The sequence below is a fragment of the Brachionichthys hirsutus genome, unplaced genomic scaffold, assembly GCF_040956055.1.
Source record: "Brachionichthys hirsutus isolate HB-005 unplaced genomic scaffold, CSIRO-AGI_Bhir_v1 contig_270, whole genome shotgun sequence".
NCBI lineage: Eukaryota > Metazoa > Chordata > Actinopteri > Lophiiformes > Brachionichthyidae > Brachionichthys > Brachionichthys hirsutus.
The window spans coordinates 162620-178071 of NW_027180421.1; the positions used below are offsets into that span (position 1 = coordinate 162620).

The window sequence follows — 15452 nt, forward strand, 5'->3', positions numbered from 1 at the left end:
ATATTTAACCAATCCAACAATAAAAACAGAGCCTGTGAACCCTTCCTGGTCACTCTCCGGCGGATTTAAGTGTTGTCACGGTGAAGAAAAACCTGAGAACGTCTCAGAGGGCTTCTGTAAGCGTTTACTTCCAGAACAGGATGTTCCAGAACAGCAGCCAGCAAGGATAAACCAGCAGGGCCATGAGGGGGTAAATGACAGACCCATACAGGTAGTGGTCCAGGATGCCCTGCGAGATGACTGACAGGTAAAGCATCCAACCCTCTTGGAAGCTGACAGGATCCTCCTGCAGCTCTTGGAAGAAAAAGACAGAAAAGAGCAGAGTGCAGGCTGGACTGAGGAAGACCAGGACGATGGCAGACAGAACCCTGAGGAGAGAAGAAGAAAGGAGCAACGTTTGACTAACAGATGGCAGCACGGCGCCGCAGTGGCTGAAGAGTGGAGCGGGTGGCCTTACTTTGGCACGTGGGGGGTGACAAAGGCGGCCATAGGCACCAGGGTGAGGGCCAGGATGAAGCCCAGGGAGAAGTTGACGAGGGCAGTGCAGCCCAACAGCACCGCTAGGTACAACAGCGCTACCAGCTTCAGCACCCTCCAGCCCTGCTCCGTGCCCTCGCCTGAGAGGAGCCTTCAGCAAACAGCAGAGCAGACGGTCCAAGCGCCAAGCCAAGGTAAAAAAAAATAAAGAAAAGAGGAACGAAAACGAATCATCCATCGTTTAACACCAGCGTTAAAAGAATGACAAAAACACTTGCTGTAAAAGCTTGAGCAATATGATCTATAATGACATCGTAAATAAAGCAGCACTTAATAAGTGTTGCTGTATTTAAGACCAAGACAATGTATGAGAGAGAGAGAGAGGGAGAGAAACTAGCGTGCAGCTACCTGTGCGTGTTGTGAGGCAGAGCCAGACCTGCTGTGTAAACAGCAATAGCTGTAAGGACCACAGCCTCCGTCTCGGACACTGGGAAGTGTTCCACTGCCATCGCCTGAAAGTGGACCGGCAGCTTGTAGAGAGCAGCTCCGGTCAGGTGGCTGATCACCAGAGGAGTCAGCACCGACAGCACGCCCGGGCTGGACGCCTGAGAGGAAGCACATGAGAGAGGGCGCTGAAGAGAAACGTGCTGCGTACAATTTCTGTCATCTTTGAAAACAATGTGTATGTGTGTGTGTGTGTGTTACCTGCTCAGCGGCTCCATCTTCTGTTCTTGGTGGAGGAGTCACAAGTTGATCCCAAAGGTCTAAGGCCTGTATCGTAGTCAAGGGCATAATCAATAACCGGATTTATTTATTATTATTTATTCATTTGTTGTACAAAACTGCGGAAGGATACACGAAGCAGCAGGATGACGCCGAGGAGGCCAAAGGCCGGCATGTAGTAACCGATGGAGACAAAATGAGACAGTGAGGGCATGAGGTAGAAGAAGTAGGACTGGTGAAGACGCTCCAGCAGGTTGTTCAGCTTTCGGAACATCCCCTCCAGGAGCCTGCAGTAAATTCGTAAAAAAATAAATAAGAACAATATATAGAAGAAAAAAAAAAAGTTCTTAAACAACTTAAGCCAAAAGTCACGAGCGCTGACCTCCCCACGGTGGTGGCATCAGTCTTGTACTGACGGAAGCTATTGATGCCCTTGATGGTGACGGCCTCGATGTGGTATCGCAGGAACAGACCATGATCCCCCCAAGGCCGCCCACTGGCCTGCTTCATCGCCATCAGCATCATGGTCTGCACCGAGTGGCTGTAGCCGGCGACACTGTCCCAGTCGTTCCTCTGGAGCTGCAGAAAGACGCACTCGATTAAAGGCGAAATTCTTATCGACCCCTCGGCAGAGGAGAGGCGATGCGTTCCGCATCGAGGTGCGTCTCGTCGTGAAAACCTCCACCTTGCCCTGGATTGTGCAGACGACGCCGATCTTCTGACAGAACGCGTAGAACAAGTTTGCTAAATCCAGGTTTGGGAGTTGGCCGTTGAGACCCTCCAGCACGAGGTCCAGGCTGGTGATGACGTCACTGCTAAGCTCCAGGGACAGCGCCGCCTGAATCGAACCCCCACGGCCGCGGATCGGAGTCCAGTCCATACCTGCGTGCGCCATTGCAGGAAAACATTAGCCGAGAAACGCAAAGTCCGTCTTCTTTGTCGTGCGGGGATGCGTGCAGGGATAACAGTTGTACACTTGCTGTCACCTTTCCTAACTGGGTGAATACTGGCGCTTACCTGTGGTGTTGCTGTGGTGGTAGCCCTCCAACCAGGCCTGCATGCCAATCAGGTCGTGTTCATTAACAAGAAAAATGATGTCTTTGGCCCAGAAAATCTGACCTGTTGAAAAACACGACGGTCGTTCAAAGCCAAAATACCACAGCAGAGCCATTTGGATCGTGAAGAGTTCTGGTTCTGTACTCACTCCTGAAGTACTGAGCCAAGCCAAGGAGCAGCCCGACTGCCTGGTTGTTGCCGTCGCCTGCGGTGCAGGGCGCCGTCAGCACCAGGGCTTCGGTGCGTGGGGCTCTGGGGGCCCGGAGGATCCCATAAACATTGGTTCCTTTGACCATCTGAGAGGAAGAAAAACAAAGTGAGAGTAAAAACACAATAACGAAGAAGAACAAAAAAAAACATTTTGTTAGTCTTTCGATCATGAACTCACATATCTCTCTTTGTTTTCATCCGGGAAAGGAAGCGTGCGAGAGAAACTCTGGGTGAACACTTCCAGCCCGCGGCTCTGCATCGTCCTCACCAGCCAGTCCACTGGCATCCCACTGCAGTGGGGGGGAAAAGACACGCTAGGTTAAAGGTTAAACTAGATTAGATACCGGATTTGAGTAAAGACAGTTAAAGGGAAATGTAAAAAAAACCACACGCTGCATCATACGTTTAAAAGATACAGCAGAATTTGATAATTAAAACTTTAGATACGAGCACAGCGAAGGTAAGAACTGATAAGAAAACCACACTTTGTTTTATATTAGAGTAATATATTATTGATTTTATAATTTTGTGCACGTTTGTGTTTCGATATAGCAATTAAAAGCTATATTTCCTTTGTTATTAGGGCGGATTTGAGTGTTTTTAGACGGCCGGAACAGATTAAAGTGTTTTCAGTTATTTTAAATGGGAACAATTGAATTGAATTACAAGCAAATTGAGTCCAGGAACGAATTCTACTCGTATCTCGAGGTATTATTATTATCGAATGACTATTGTCATTGTCATTATTATAATGCTAAGTGCGTAAAAGCGAGTGACAGCTGAGCTGAACAATCAGCATCATATTCTAACTTTCATCATTCGTGCCATTTCTTACCCTGCTTTTTTCTTATGAGCTGAAAACTCCCTGCCGGTGGCGAGGGCCCTCTCCCCCGCCGGGAAGCGTTCCTCCACCATGGTCGACCCCATGGCGTTCTCTGACATGTACGTCCGCAGAGTGAACGGCTCAAACGCTAACCCCATGAACCAGGCCACACCCGCCATGTAGCAGAAGACACTGGGATGGAGGGACAGATAAATGCCTGAAGACGTTTCGCCTCACTTCTTCAAGCTCCTCTTACACAGGTTGATTTTACACACACACACACACACACACACACACACTTCAGACTCCAGCTGTTTATGTGAGCGTGACGTCATCTCGGACTCACCAGATTGGCGCATTGAGGCGTGTCAGCAGGCCGATCAATGCCCGTCGTCTGTTCGGGTCAGACAGCAGCCCCATTGCTGCTGACTGTTGGACCGTACTGGAGCCTGGATACGCTGAACCCTGCCAGGCAGCACAAGCACTTTAACTGACGTTCTTTAATATACATGACACAAATGAACCCGCGACTGCAGATCAATTATGAGCCAGAGTCATATTTCCAATCATCTCAGGTCCAGAACTCGTTTTCTGTTAACTTACAGATGTGGTTAGCGTTTGCTAGCTGATAGCTAGCTGGATGGCTGGCTTCTTTAAATAGGCAGAATACTTCAAACCGCTATCCTGAGTGTAGATTATTATACTCAGTAGTTAGCGCTACGCGTAATACTTTCTATATTTAACGCAGCATGCACGAGGGAATACCTCCTTCCAGGGTTACATCCACCTGCAGATGTGTGACCGGTTAACCGGAGCCTTTGCTGTGTTTTCCACTTCCTTGTTCCCGCGGGAACATTAATGCGGAGGACCGACTTCCGCTCATGCAAAACGGAATAAAGTCCGAGGATTGCGTTAGATTTGACATTAATCAATAAAATTGACATACACCTGAAATAATAAATACGAAGTTTAATTCTCATCGTTTTTTAGCACCCAAGAGATGCAGTAACTGACGCAATAGTTATTTTAAGGTTATAATAATAATAAAATTGGCTATACCACCTTCACCTGTACTAAATGCGGGTCGCTATCATTATGTTTGCCACAAGATTAAAGCTTGTACCAATAAACAATTCAACCATATGCAAATTAATAAGTCATAAACAACACACAAATGATTTAGGTTGACATTTATTGTTGGAATCAACATACAAATGTATTATTTTATTTCCATGAATACATAAAAGCTCCCAACACCCCATTTACTAATCCCAAACCATATTGTCCTCTCCTCCCTGCGTCAGTCTCTGGACAGCAAAGAAATCTCTTGGAGATGTTGTCGCACCACCTCATCCAGCACTTTGCTCACACCCTTGCAAGCCGTCATGGCAGCTTCAATCAGAGGCTCCAAGTGGTCCTGATGTAACCTGGCGTCCATCTGAAGAAGAGCAATCTGTCCGCCTCGGGGTAACAGCGCCAAGGCAAGAGAGCTCACGCCTCCACTTTCCTCCGCATAGCAAAGGTCGGAGAGGGGCGTCTCATCCACAAACCCGACCGTGCAGGCGCACACGTAGTCCCGCATGGGCACCCCAGCATCGATCACCGCTAGCGTGGCGGCGTTCACGCCCACGCTGTAGTTCCCTCCATCAGACTGCAGAATCTGCACGCAAAGAGAAGTCTTCATGTCACAGTGATCCAAAATCTACGACGAAAGGACAACAAGTCCAACAACTAACCTTGACATAGATGTCTATTTGAGAGCGAGGGTACAGCTGGGTCATCACGGCAGCCTCAAAGGTCTGTTTGAGGTGAATGCTCATCTCAGTGGACTTGCGGTCACCGTGCGGCCTCCTCTTCCTCTCTGCTGTGCTGAACGTGGCCATGCTGTACTGACAGTTGATCACAGCTCGATCGTGCCGCGCCCGGCTGCGTGAGCCTCGCATCTACGGGTGACAAACGTATGACGGACTCAGTCTACGAATCCATTCAAATGTTACTTACAGTTCTGGAATACTAATTTATTACCGAGCACCGAAATGACAGTTTAGTGTACCCACCGCTTGCGTAAATAAATAAAAGCCACTCATTTGGGTGATATTTCAAATAAATTACTCTTTTACAAACTATTGTACTGTAACAATTAAAAAAAATCTTAATAAAATGAGAAATAAACAAGTTAAAATTGTGAACTTTGAACACTTAGCAGCAACAGACTGAATATGACAAATGTAAAGTTAAAGCTTAAAGCGCGTCTCCACTAGTTAATGGTGTCCGACACCCAGAGGCGTCCGTGCGGAAACTCGCCCAGGACTTTTAGTTCCGCACGCATGGCTTTGATCACGCCAGGAAATGTATTGAGAAAAAAATGCCGAAAATATTACCGAAAAGGTCGCAAGCGTACCGAACCGAACATGCAGAACCGAACCGGTTCAACACATCCACGTATATATATATATACATGCACACGCACACACATAATGGCGTCATCCAGAGGTTGTCAGTCCAAGAGGAGGCAGATTATATCTGATCAATTCTTATGGGGAAAGATATTTACCAAAACCCAAACGGCATCTCCCCCGTTAGCATTCCTATGCTGATGCAGGCTAACTTGTAGCACTCCATCCACGCGTCTTACCTCGTGTGGCCCGTAAACCACGGCCAGAGCCTTCGTGTTTCCTTGCTCTATGTACGCAGAGCCGTCCGCCTGAGCGAACACACCCATGCGGGCCTGGACCTTCCGCAGCTCGTTGGCTTTTCTTCCATCTACACGGTAACCCTGGTCTGACAGCAACTCCAGGCCCGCCATGTTGCCGCTCACTCGGGATGGGACGAACAACACTGGCGCGTCAGCATCGTGTCGAGTGCGCAAGCGCGAAACCCCGGATTGGTGCGCGTATCGCTTTAACAAAAACCCCACGTGACCGGATACAGGAGTTGTGTCGTCCGGATGTGCCGCGACAAATTAAAGGAAACAAAATGTATCGACTTGTTGCGGGTTCCTTTGATGGAGATGACATTGTTTGCTGTCGCCTTTTGGATTTCCGCTTTGCTCCCATTCATGGATCGTTCTCGGAAATGTGTGAATTAATCCATTTTTAGTGTGTTATTTCACATGATTGAACACTTTGGTTAATAAAATCCCATACATATACATTTTAACTCTGAATTTTTCTAACAAGCAAAATTTGAACCCGTCACATGAAAAAGAAAAAATCAGCACGCGACTAAAACAAAAGTGATCTTTTCATTTCAAAAAGTATTAACACAGGAGTCACATCCCATCAGAAGCCGCAAAACATGTCAAGAGAAAGATTGTTCATCATATACAAATGCTACGCATGCACACACACTAAACGAAACGGTAAATGAGTAAATAAAAACCTTTCCAGCCTTGTTCACGGTGTCCTGTCCTATAATTACATCTTCGACTGAGGATTGGACCTTGTATATTTCCAATAGTTTTGTTTCATATCTTTGGAAGCAGTTGTGTACAATATATTACCTTTCTATGTGCTATTGAGACGGCCAACCACCAGTCATCATAAAATCTAATTTCCACGATAAATCTAAAAGATTATATAGTAGAATCAATATTGTGTTAAAGTTTCTATTTTCGAATACCAAAATCTGATTAACCTGCTTAATTTTCTATTTACGTTCCTCATTTACACATTTGCCACTTTCCTGCTACACGCCTGATCTGACGCTCTGCCTTTTTAGGTCAGTGTTTATGTTACAAAATATAAACTAAAGGTTATTTTCACTTTTGTAGTAAAGGAATCTTACCGATAAGCCGTGATATTAAAAGCTAAGCACCGTCATTAGCTGTAATAAATATTCGTACACTACAAGGTAGAAACCGTATAGTTATAGAGGAAGTGTGCAATAGTTCGTCTCAATGCATGGAGCAACAACATCAACACTTTAAAAATAAAATTTATTAGCATCTCTAATGTGTATAAATAAAAACAAAAAAATATATGAAACAACGTATATTGTTATGGTGTATTAGGCTGAATAACAGGGTTACATGTGACACAAACAAAAAAATGTACCTTGGAGTCAAGCTTTTGAAATTTACATTCTTTGACGAGAATAACACCAGATTTGGGTGGTACCATGGAAAGCGGGAGTTTTATGCGGTTTTGCTTTCCTTTTGAAAATATTTTTGAGGTTTCACTGTTAACGTTGAGACACAAAGCCGCAAAGCTCTTCACCCTGACTTTGGATCATTATAGATAAATCCTGAAAAGGACTTCACATCATTTTTTCTTTTATCATAATTTATTGAAGTCACACTGTTCCAGACTCATAATAAAGGGTGTTTACGACCTTAAAGTCAGACATAGTAAAAAAGCAAAAAAAAAAAAGAAGAGCAAAATATCAAATGAGAAACTTTTAACAACACAAGAGCAATATGGATAAAAAGACGGGTCAATATGCATTTAGGTAATGTAACAAGTTTTGTCCTGTTCAGGCATGGCTTGTCGTGTCTGGGTCAGAATAACAAGACTGAATAGATGCTTTTGTCGGGGCCTGAGGTCTCGGTTCTGCAAAACGCAGAGAAAGGAAAGGACCTCTCTTGTGGTATCTGTTCCGTTCGGTCATGCTTTCAACACAACGTGAGCCAACGTCTTCAAAACTAGACAGCTTTGCGTGTTGGAGGAAAGCCATCTCTGAAAGCTGGCCACTATGTTACAACAATCAAAGTGATGCGGACTTTTAACAGACCAAAGACATAAATCTCTGGTCGACGACCCATATACCATGTCAACACTCATACAGGTTACAAATGTGCGCGTGTGTGTGTGTCCGTTACTGCCGTCTGGCCATCGTCTCAGGTTTTCCTCAGAAATTGAAAGAAAAGAATCACATTGTAGATGGGGATAACATCATCCAAGAATAACTGCTTTGATGAAAAGTAAAAAAAAAGAAAAGCGGGCCGGTACAAAATGAGTGGCGTGTCTGCATTCATACGCAGGTGTTTGTGACAGTGAGAGGTTATCGGCACCCGAGGATCATAGCAGCCTCAGTCAGCCTGATGGAATGAAGGGACTATGTAGATCTGAAAAACGACGGTCTCTGCTTCATCCCAAGTCTTTAGAAGAGTGCAAAGATCCCCTCATTTCCCTGATATATCCATGTTTTCACATCCTAAAACTCTGCAAACTCCTTTGCACATTTTTCTGCTAAAGAAACCCGAATTTCCTCCTCGTCGTAGTCGTCAAAGTTGCTGGTGTCTCCCGGCCCTCTGCACTTTGGTATGAACGGGGCTTCCACCTGCAAGGACAGTAGCGAAGTGCATGTTTGTTTGGGTATCTATAAACGTTTGCACAAATAATGTTAAAATACAATGAATTTTGTCATCTTAAGAGCTGAGTCCAAACTGGGAAAAATTACAGTTCATATATTAACACATAGGAAAGTAAGATTACGTGAGACAACACGTGACTCACTGCACGGAAGACGCATCTCTTCTTAAAACACACACACACACACTGCTTGCACACTCGTTCTGACATGCAGCTCTGATTAATCTCTCAGTGAGAAAGATGATTTCTCCCGTCTTCTAAACCAATCGGGGCTTCTGTCCCCGACCGATGAACTGACGGCGGATCCGGAATACGAGAGAGGAAAGAGAAGCAATCGAATCATCTGTTCGGCGAGAGGAGGGCTCCTGAGGAACACGTTCCTTATTAATAGAAAAATCGTCTCATTTTAGATTAAATTCTTGAATTATAGAAATCACTGTTTAAAAATGTTCAACAATAGAAGCCTGAAGTTTTTCTTTTTTTTTTTAGGATCTTTCCAGCTCATGTGATCCAAAACTTTCTAAGGAGAAAATTAAGAACCTGCTGCTAATCTCTGATAATGGCTGCAAAAACAACAAACCCTACATGAAGAAAATGATAATGTAAATGAGATACATTTCACTTTGATGGACTGAAGACCTCCTTGTTGTCCTATAACTCAGAGTTAACTATGGAGCTGGACGGTTTCAGAGTGGAAGAAAACACACCCACTAGTTGCGAAATCATTCACCATGACCCAGGAACATAGCGAGTACCACTCCTCAGAGGACCTTCTCAAAAATGATAAAATCATGCTCTTGGAGCATCATAAAAACTGGAAAGAAACTCAATATCTGCAAATCAATATTTAATTAACTCGCTTTTTACAGAAGCGCCGGGATTTATTGCCGGCGCTTCTGTGTACTGGCGTCTTGCCTTTCTTTCGTAGATTGCGATCCAGTCTGTTGTTGAAAACCATTTGTGGCCCTTGATGTCGTTGACGCCGTTTTTCAGGTTGCCATAGCGTTTTGTCAGGTCCACTTGAAGCAGGTTTCTCAACATGTCCTTCAAGTCAGAGCTAAAGTGAGACGGGAACCGCACCTAGAAAGGAGGAAAACGCATCCTAAGAAACTGCACGAAATATGGCCCAATCTATAGATAAGAGGCAAATCATATAATAAAAAATATGCAAGTTCAAAATGAAATACTGAAAAAAATGAAAGCCTACTTTCCCAGAGACAATCTTCTCGTATATCTGAATTGGTTGATCTGCAAAGAATGGAGGGTAACCAGCTGCCATTTCATAGATGAGGACTCCGAGGGCCCACCAGTCCACAGCTTTATTGTAGCCCTGAAGATATAGAAAGATACCTCTAAAAACTAAAAACAAAACTACTCCCCTTTAGAATTCACATAAACTTGCCATATATATATATATATATGTGTGTACAAATACACACAGAATATGTACGAGTTGTCTCGTATATTTAAAACACGGCGCCACTAAGGGATCACCTATTATGTCATAGAATAAATAAATCCCATAATAGTCTGGCCTTCATACGACTCCTTGACCAGGACGAAATTTGGATTCATTTTCACTAATAGTTTGAAAAACGCCATTTAACAGAATCAGCACACATACAGCTGCCATCTAGTCCTAGTTCAAGTTCTACAACTTTGCTATTTGTTGTCTCACTGTTGTGAGTTTTCAGTGAGTCCTACACAAGATGTGGAAAATGACTTGCATCCCGATGAGATTGCAACGCGTGCTGGATCTCATGGGAATGTCATTTATGTCCACTGATTGTTGGTATTATCCCTAACGCCAAAAGCAGATGTTCTCTGGTCCATTTCAACCAGCGAACACGAACCTATTCTGAAAAGATGCACAGTGCAAAGCAAAAAGCGTGCACAGAGAAGGGAAAGCGAACACATCTGATCAGATATTAAGAAACAGGAAGTCCATACTTTGCTGAGAATGATTTCTGGTGCCAGATACTCCGGCGTCCCACACAACGTCCAGGTCCTGCCTTTTACTCGCTTGGCAAATCCAAAGTCTGTCACCTGGGAGAATAGAAACCAGACATGAGCAAAGACACAGACATCCTACAAGACACAGAAGCAGCGCGTGCTGCTCACCTGGATGTAGCCGTGGTGGTCGATGAGAAGGTTCTCCGGCTTCAGATCTCTGTATATCAGATCTAGCGAGTGGAGGTACTCGAATGTCAGCACTATCTGGGCGGCATAAAACCGTGCATGTGGTTCACTGTACACGAGGAGGAGGACAGAAGTGCGTTCATCTCCAGAACCGAGACACACACAGGACAAAACGGGCTCGTGATATTCAGAGCAGCACTCACCTGAACCTTCCAATTCGTCTTAGGTGTGAGAACATCTCTCCTCCTGGTACATACTCCATCACCATGTACAAATTGGAATTGTCCTGTGAAAAGCAGCAAATGACTTATACCATGTGTCAAAAGGGGGGGGGGGGGTCAGACTATGTAAGAAATGCACGCTTTACCTTAAATGCATAATCGAGTCTGACGAGAAAGGGGAAGCTCACAGCCTGGAGTATCCTCTTCTCGTTTAATGTGTGTTCTATTTGCTTGAGTTTTACCACCTGACAGATAAAAAGCAACAGACAGGGATTTCACTTTTCATTTTACTTTGCCTTCTAGTAACACCAATATTAATGCCAGACCAGCAAGTGTCACCGCCATTATGCATTGCTGCACTTTGAAAACGCGTAAATACTTTATTTTTGGGGGCATTAATGCGCCGCCACTGACCTTCTGCTTATCCAGTACTTTCATGGCAAAGTATTGCTCTGTTCCTTTGTGTTTCACCAACATGACTCTTCCAAATGAGCCGGTGCCCAGGGTCTTCAGTCTCTCAAAGTCATCAAGGCATGTCGTGCTCTGTGAACATATTCAACTGCTGTGAGTCTGTTATGCGGATGCAGCGGCCAGACGGCGTTCTTCTATATACTGGTCTTCAGTTAGATGTTATATGATTAAATAAATCGGCAAGAACAGAGCCATGAAAACAAAAGTGAATACAGCGGGTCCCCCATTGACCGACAACTTTGCAGGCATTTTGTGAGGTGATTTTTTTTTGTTATATTCGCATATGTATACATCATTTATACTGTACATAATATGTACGTACTAACCCACAACTCCACAGCCAGTACATTCCGCTCATCACAGCAATTCCTTGTCATGAAACACATACATTTCGCACATCCCGTCATTAAGTGAGGACCATCTGTATACAGATGTTGCGTCACCACAGAATAGAGCGATCCTTAAGTTAAGTGGCCGCTCCACTCTTTAATCATTTTACTTTCCTTCTGAGTCACCAAGTTCATCATTTACAAAAATCCACGAAACACCCTCGATATGTCCAAAACCTCTAAAAGGTGCATCTGGAATTGAATAGAACAGTTTTTTTTTTTTTTTGCATCTTTTACCTGCGGTGGGCATTCCCACTTCCGTAAGAAATCTTCTTTGGCTTTGGCTAGAAACTCTTTCACTAAAAACAGAGCAAACACAGACTGGGTTAGCTTTTACACAGCCTGTCTACATATACTGGATTGTTAGCACAGTAAAGAAGACCGGATGCATTATACTCAGAGGGAAAAGGAAAAGATGTGGGGAGTTAAAAATAAGCTGTAACCCAATGGACAAGATTCCAGTCAGTCAACTCTCATCTGGATATAAATAAACGGGATGCTAAGACGCCACATACTGTGTTCGCGAGAACAAAAAACACACAAACATAATACAACAACATCCAAATCAGTCAGACTAGCGATGCAGGCCAAGACAGTGCAAAGCATTACTCAAATGGGAGGAGAAGCAACACTGAGAATTACAGGGAAGGTTACTTGGATAATCTCGTACATCACTTAATACGGTTTAGGGTAAAGGAATCACACAGCATAAAAACGGTAAGCAAAACAAACCCAAGATCGGGAAATCCAGATTGAGAGAATGTGGATTACAAAAACACAAACTTAGTATCAAAGCACACAGTAAAGCAAGCACATCGAGCGAGTCGTCACGAGACCAACGGCGCTCTGCTGTTCAGGTCATCGTTTGGAGGAACGAGCGTACCAAACGTCTCTATTGATCGCCACGGTTTTTGCAGGAGCAATGACCCACACGGATGGCGATGATACGAAAGAGAAGACAGAGAAATACAAGAGTTCATGTACATAACAACATGTATAAACAGGTCTAACTAAATTAAGCTTACGTGGTGAAATTTGTTTTAATCCAAGTTTAGCATGGATTTGACATTCACCTGTGGAATTTGTACTCAATCTACTAAGGAGTTAGAAAAACACACGTGAATGCCGTGTAGCAGAAATTCAGTCAGGTAGATCAGATTGGAAATAATACCCGAGATGAAAGAACAAAACCTAAAAAGAATTTACAGCATGTGACCAAAGGCTGAGAGTCTAAAAAGTCCAAAGCGGCATCCAGCGCGGTTCTGCAATGACCCCACTATTTGTCAACAAACTGGACAGTACTGCAGATTACAGTGATAACAGAGACCTGGCTGTGATCTCACATTTAGGCTACTACAAATAGGCTTTATAGTATATGCACTAACACAATCAGGACAATCCTGGACCGTGGATATTACAGTCTTCCTACTTAATATTCCATCACAGTTAAATGCCTTCAACTTAAAGAACAACTCTGTAATTTGGCAACAGCTATCCAGTGTCTGCAGAGCCATTTCCCACAATGGGTGAGAACGCAGACCATGCATATTATTCGTGGCATGTTATTTCTTTAGCATTAGTTCACGTTTTTCTATCCATCTTAATTGTCTTTTTTTTTTTTTTTTTTAAACTCATCCCAAAAGACCTCTAATCTAAAAGGGACTCCAGTTTCTATGTAACCTGTAGTTAGACAGGTTGTCTTGTCAGAGAGGCAAATCTGCAGCTCAGGTCACAGCGTCAGCTTAAACAGGTTTAACAGTTCGTATTGCAGCGGGATCGAGGGATTGTTGTTACACTGAAAAGAAACGCTTGGCAGAATGTTATCTACCGCTGATCGGATCGTCTCTGTCTGCCCGGGTGGATCGAGTCGGCTGACAGAGCCGGACTGCTCTCTCTCTCTCTCAACAGGTCAATAAATCTCAATGGGATGTATTCACTGCATCATAATCTTGACACCATCTCGAGCAAAATGAAATGCAAAGCTGAACACACTGTTCACCGCAACGTTTAAAGATAATGCATAAAATATCAGCGCAGAAATGGCCGATTTTAGACCGAGCACTACAAGCAGGAAGGGCAAACGTTTCTGATTTATCACGGGGGATGTTACACGACATCAAAGTATACAAGCGCAAAATAACACTGGCCTGGGCCTCATTACGTCAAACCTTCCAAAGCTTGTAATACCCCTTATCCTCTGACGAAGGTCTGATGACAAGCTGAGTGTGAGAAGTGAGCCCTGACGGACCTTCACCACAGCAAGACGAGGAAAATGGGCTCTAAATAGACACAAGGGACACAATTCACAAGTGTTGCTGTGTGTTAGTGTGTGTGTGTGTGTGTGTATAGGCTGGGAAGACAGTCGTGGGCCCCAGTTTTATGAATGGAAAGTGAGTAGTTGTCATTTCTTCGCCATATTTGGTCACAGCGCTGCACAGAGGGAAGGCTCGTTTACGCTGCCAAGAAAGAAGCCAGAGGCAGAAACAGTCCCACACAGCCTTTTAAATAAAATAAAAATAAAAATGCACTGGCCATCTATCGACACTGATCAGCGGACATGCGTTTTAGTCGTGCACATTTGAGACAGTAAGTGTCGTTTCCGCGTTGATACAGCGAACAACAGTGACGACCCGAATCCTCATTGTTATTCGCCAACAATAAAGCTGACACCACGGGGGGAGCGGATGGTGATGCTAGCCTGGGCATGTTGGCCATTATCTGGGGCTTTAGTTGGGAACAGAATGTCCACCGCGGCCAGCTGAGTATGTGTCCCAGGCCCGAGAATCTCCCACCATCAAGAGGCAATGCATTTGGAGGGGCCTTCCGAGGGCTAACCCCCCCATTGCTAAGGTAGCGGGCTAGCCGTTCACCCAACTTAGCATCCGAGTTATCTTAAAAACGTGGCTCAATTAAGCAGGCCTTTTATTAATTTAAATGCAAAGCATCTCAAACAAGCCCTTGCATGGTAATTTATCAACGCTCCACAGGCTGGTGGGATAAGTGCCCCCCCTGCGCTGCTGTAGCTGACAGATAGCACCGTGCTAACGCAGGCTAGCTAGCTAGCTAGCTAGCTACGAGGAGGAGGCCCGGCTACGAGAGGCTGGACTCACCGCTCTCTACCTCGTTACCCTTCTTGGCGGTGGCAGCGTTCCCCATGGTGCGGAAGACACGGGCGGTGTCGAAGCTAACCTTCCTTCAGCTGCTTTTCCAGAGCTCCCCAAAATAGCTAAAACGAAAAAAAATCTCCACTGTGTAATCGGTTCGAACGCACGGAAATGGAGCCCAGTATCCCCTCCAGCGGGACTCCTCGCTCTCCCTCTCCTCCGTTTCCTGTGACTGACTCCCGCTCCTGCTCGCTCGGGAACGCTGGCTGCGCGTCTGCACGAAGCTAGCGGTCACTTCAGGTTGGGACTGGGGGGGGGGGGGGGGGGCTGCTCCCTCCCCGACCCTCAAGCCCTCCACCGGCGACCCCGGGACGGCTGGGATCTGGAGAAACGCGCTGAAGTTGACAGGCTTTGGGTTTATTATGTTGGGCGCGTTGCTTTGAGCGGGGGAAACGACAGACTTCTTATTAATAGCAGCACCACGCTGGGCTCAATTCAGTGTTTTAATACATTTAAGTTTTATGAAA

General features: G+C 44.9%; 3 protein-coding genes across 3 annotated transcripts; all 3 read right to left on the minus strand.

Annotated features, from left to right (window-relative positions):
- LOC137914813 (glycosylphosphatidylinositol anchor attachment 1 protein-like) lies at nucleotides 1-3709 on the minus strand. Its single transcript, XM_068758308.1, has 12 exons — nucleotides 3636-3709; nucleotides 3302-3481; nucleotides 2645-2756; nucleotides 2405-2552; nucleotides 2218-2319; nucleotides 1886-2082; nucleotides 1583-1779; nucleotides 1334-1487; nucleotides 1183-1248; nucleotides 886-1082; nucleotides 458-628; nucleotides 1-368 (listed from the first exon to the last, which is right to left on the minus strand). The coding sequence occupies exons 1-12, from the start codon at nucleotides 3707-3709 to the stop codon at nucleotides 125-127; spliced, it is 1842 nt and encodes a 613-aa protein (XP_068614409.1). The 3' UTR covers nucleotides 1-124.
- A 755-nt stretch (nucleotides 3710-4464) lies between these two features.
- On the minus strand, nucleotides 4465-6118 carry LOC137914812 (exosome complex component RRP41-like). The gene is made up of 3 exons (XM_068758307.1): nucleotides 5925-6118; nucleotides 5026-5232; nucleotides 4465-4949 (listed from the first exon to the last, which is right to left on the minus strand). Exons 1-3 carry the CDS (start codon nucleotides 6093-6095, stop codon nucleotides 4590-4592), a joined length of 738 nt encoding a protein of 245 aa, XP_068614408.1. The 5' UTR covers nucleotides 6096-6118; the 3' UTR covers nucleotides 4465-4589.
- Nucleotides 6119-7207: 1089 nt separating this feature from the next.
- LOC137914815 (cAMP-dependent protein kinase catalytic subunit beta) lies at nucleotides 7208-15146 on the minus strand. The gene is made up of 11 exons (XM_068758310.1): nucleotides 14932-15146; nucleotides 12705-12713; nucleotides 12059-12120; nucleotides 11376-11504; nucleotides 11108-11206; nucleotides 10944-11026; nucleotides 10723-10849; nucleotides 10552-10647; nucleotides 9809-9931; nucleotides 9517-9681; nucleotides 7208-8569 (listed from the first exon to the last, which is right to left on the minus strand). The coding sequence occupies exons 1-11, from the start codon at nucleotides 14975-14977 to the stop codon at nucleotides 8444-8446; spliced, it is 1065 nt and encodes a 354-aa protein (XP_068614411.1). The 5' UTR covers nucleotides 14978-15146; the 3' UTR covers nucleotides 7208-8443.
- Between the last annotated feature and the right edge of the window lie 306 nt (nucleotides 15147-15452).

Excerpts from the sequence above, each read along its gene's own strand:
- LOC137914815 (XM_068758310.1), bottom strand. The coding sequence starts at position 14,977 with ATGGGGAACGCTGCCACCGCCAAGAAGGGTAACGAGGTAGAGAGCG. Across the intron at positions 11,505-12,058 it reads AGTGGGAATGCCCACCGCAG|AGCACGACATGCCTTGATGA; the intron begins GTAAAAGATGCA and ends ATATGTTCACAG. Across the intron at positions 10,648-10,722 it reads ACCACCACGGCTACATCCAG|GTGACAGACTTTGGATTTGC; the intron begins GTGAGCAGCACG and ends CTATTCTCCCAG.
- LOC137914813 (XM_068758308.1), bottom strand. The coding sequence starts at position 3,709 with ATGGGGCTGCTGTCTGACCCGAACAGACGACGGGCATTGATCGGCCTG. Across the intron at positions 2,553-2,644 it reads ATGAAAACAAAGAGAGATAT|ATGGTCAAAGGAACCAATGT; the intron begins GTGAGTTCATGA and ends TCTTCCTCTCAG. Across the intron at positions 1,249-1,333 it reads GCGTCATCCTGCTGCTTCGT|GCCTTAGACCTTTGGGATCA; the intron begins GTATCCTTCCGC and ends ACTACGATACAG.
- LOC137914812 (XM_068758307.1), bottom strand. The coding sequence starts at position 6,095 with ATGGCGGGCCTGGAGTTGCTGTCAGACCAGGGTTACCGTGTAGATGGA. Across the intron at positions 5,233-5,924 it reads TGGTTTACGGGCCACACGAG|ATGCGAGGCTCACGCAGCCG; the intron begins GTAAGACGCGTG and ends TGTCACCCGTAG. Across the intron at positions 4,950-5,025 it reads AAATAGACATCTATGTCAAG|ATTCTGCAGTCTGATGGAGG; the intron begins GTTAGTTGTTGG and ends CTTTGCGTGCAG.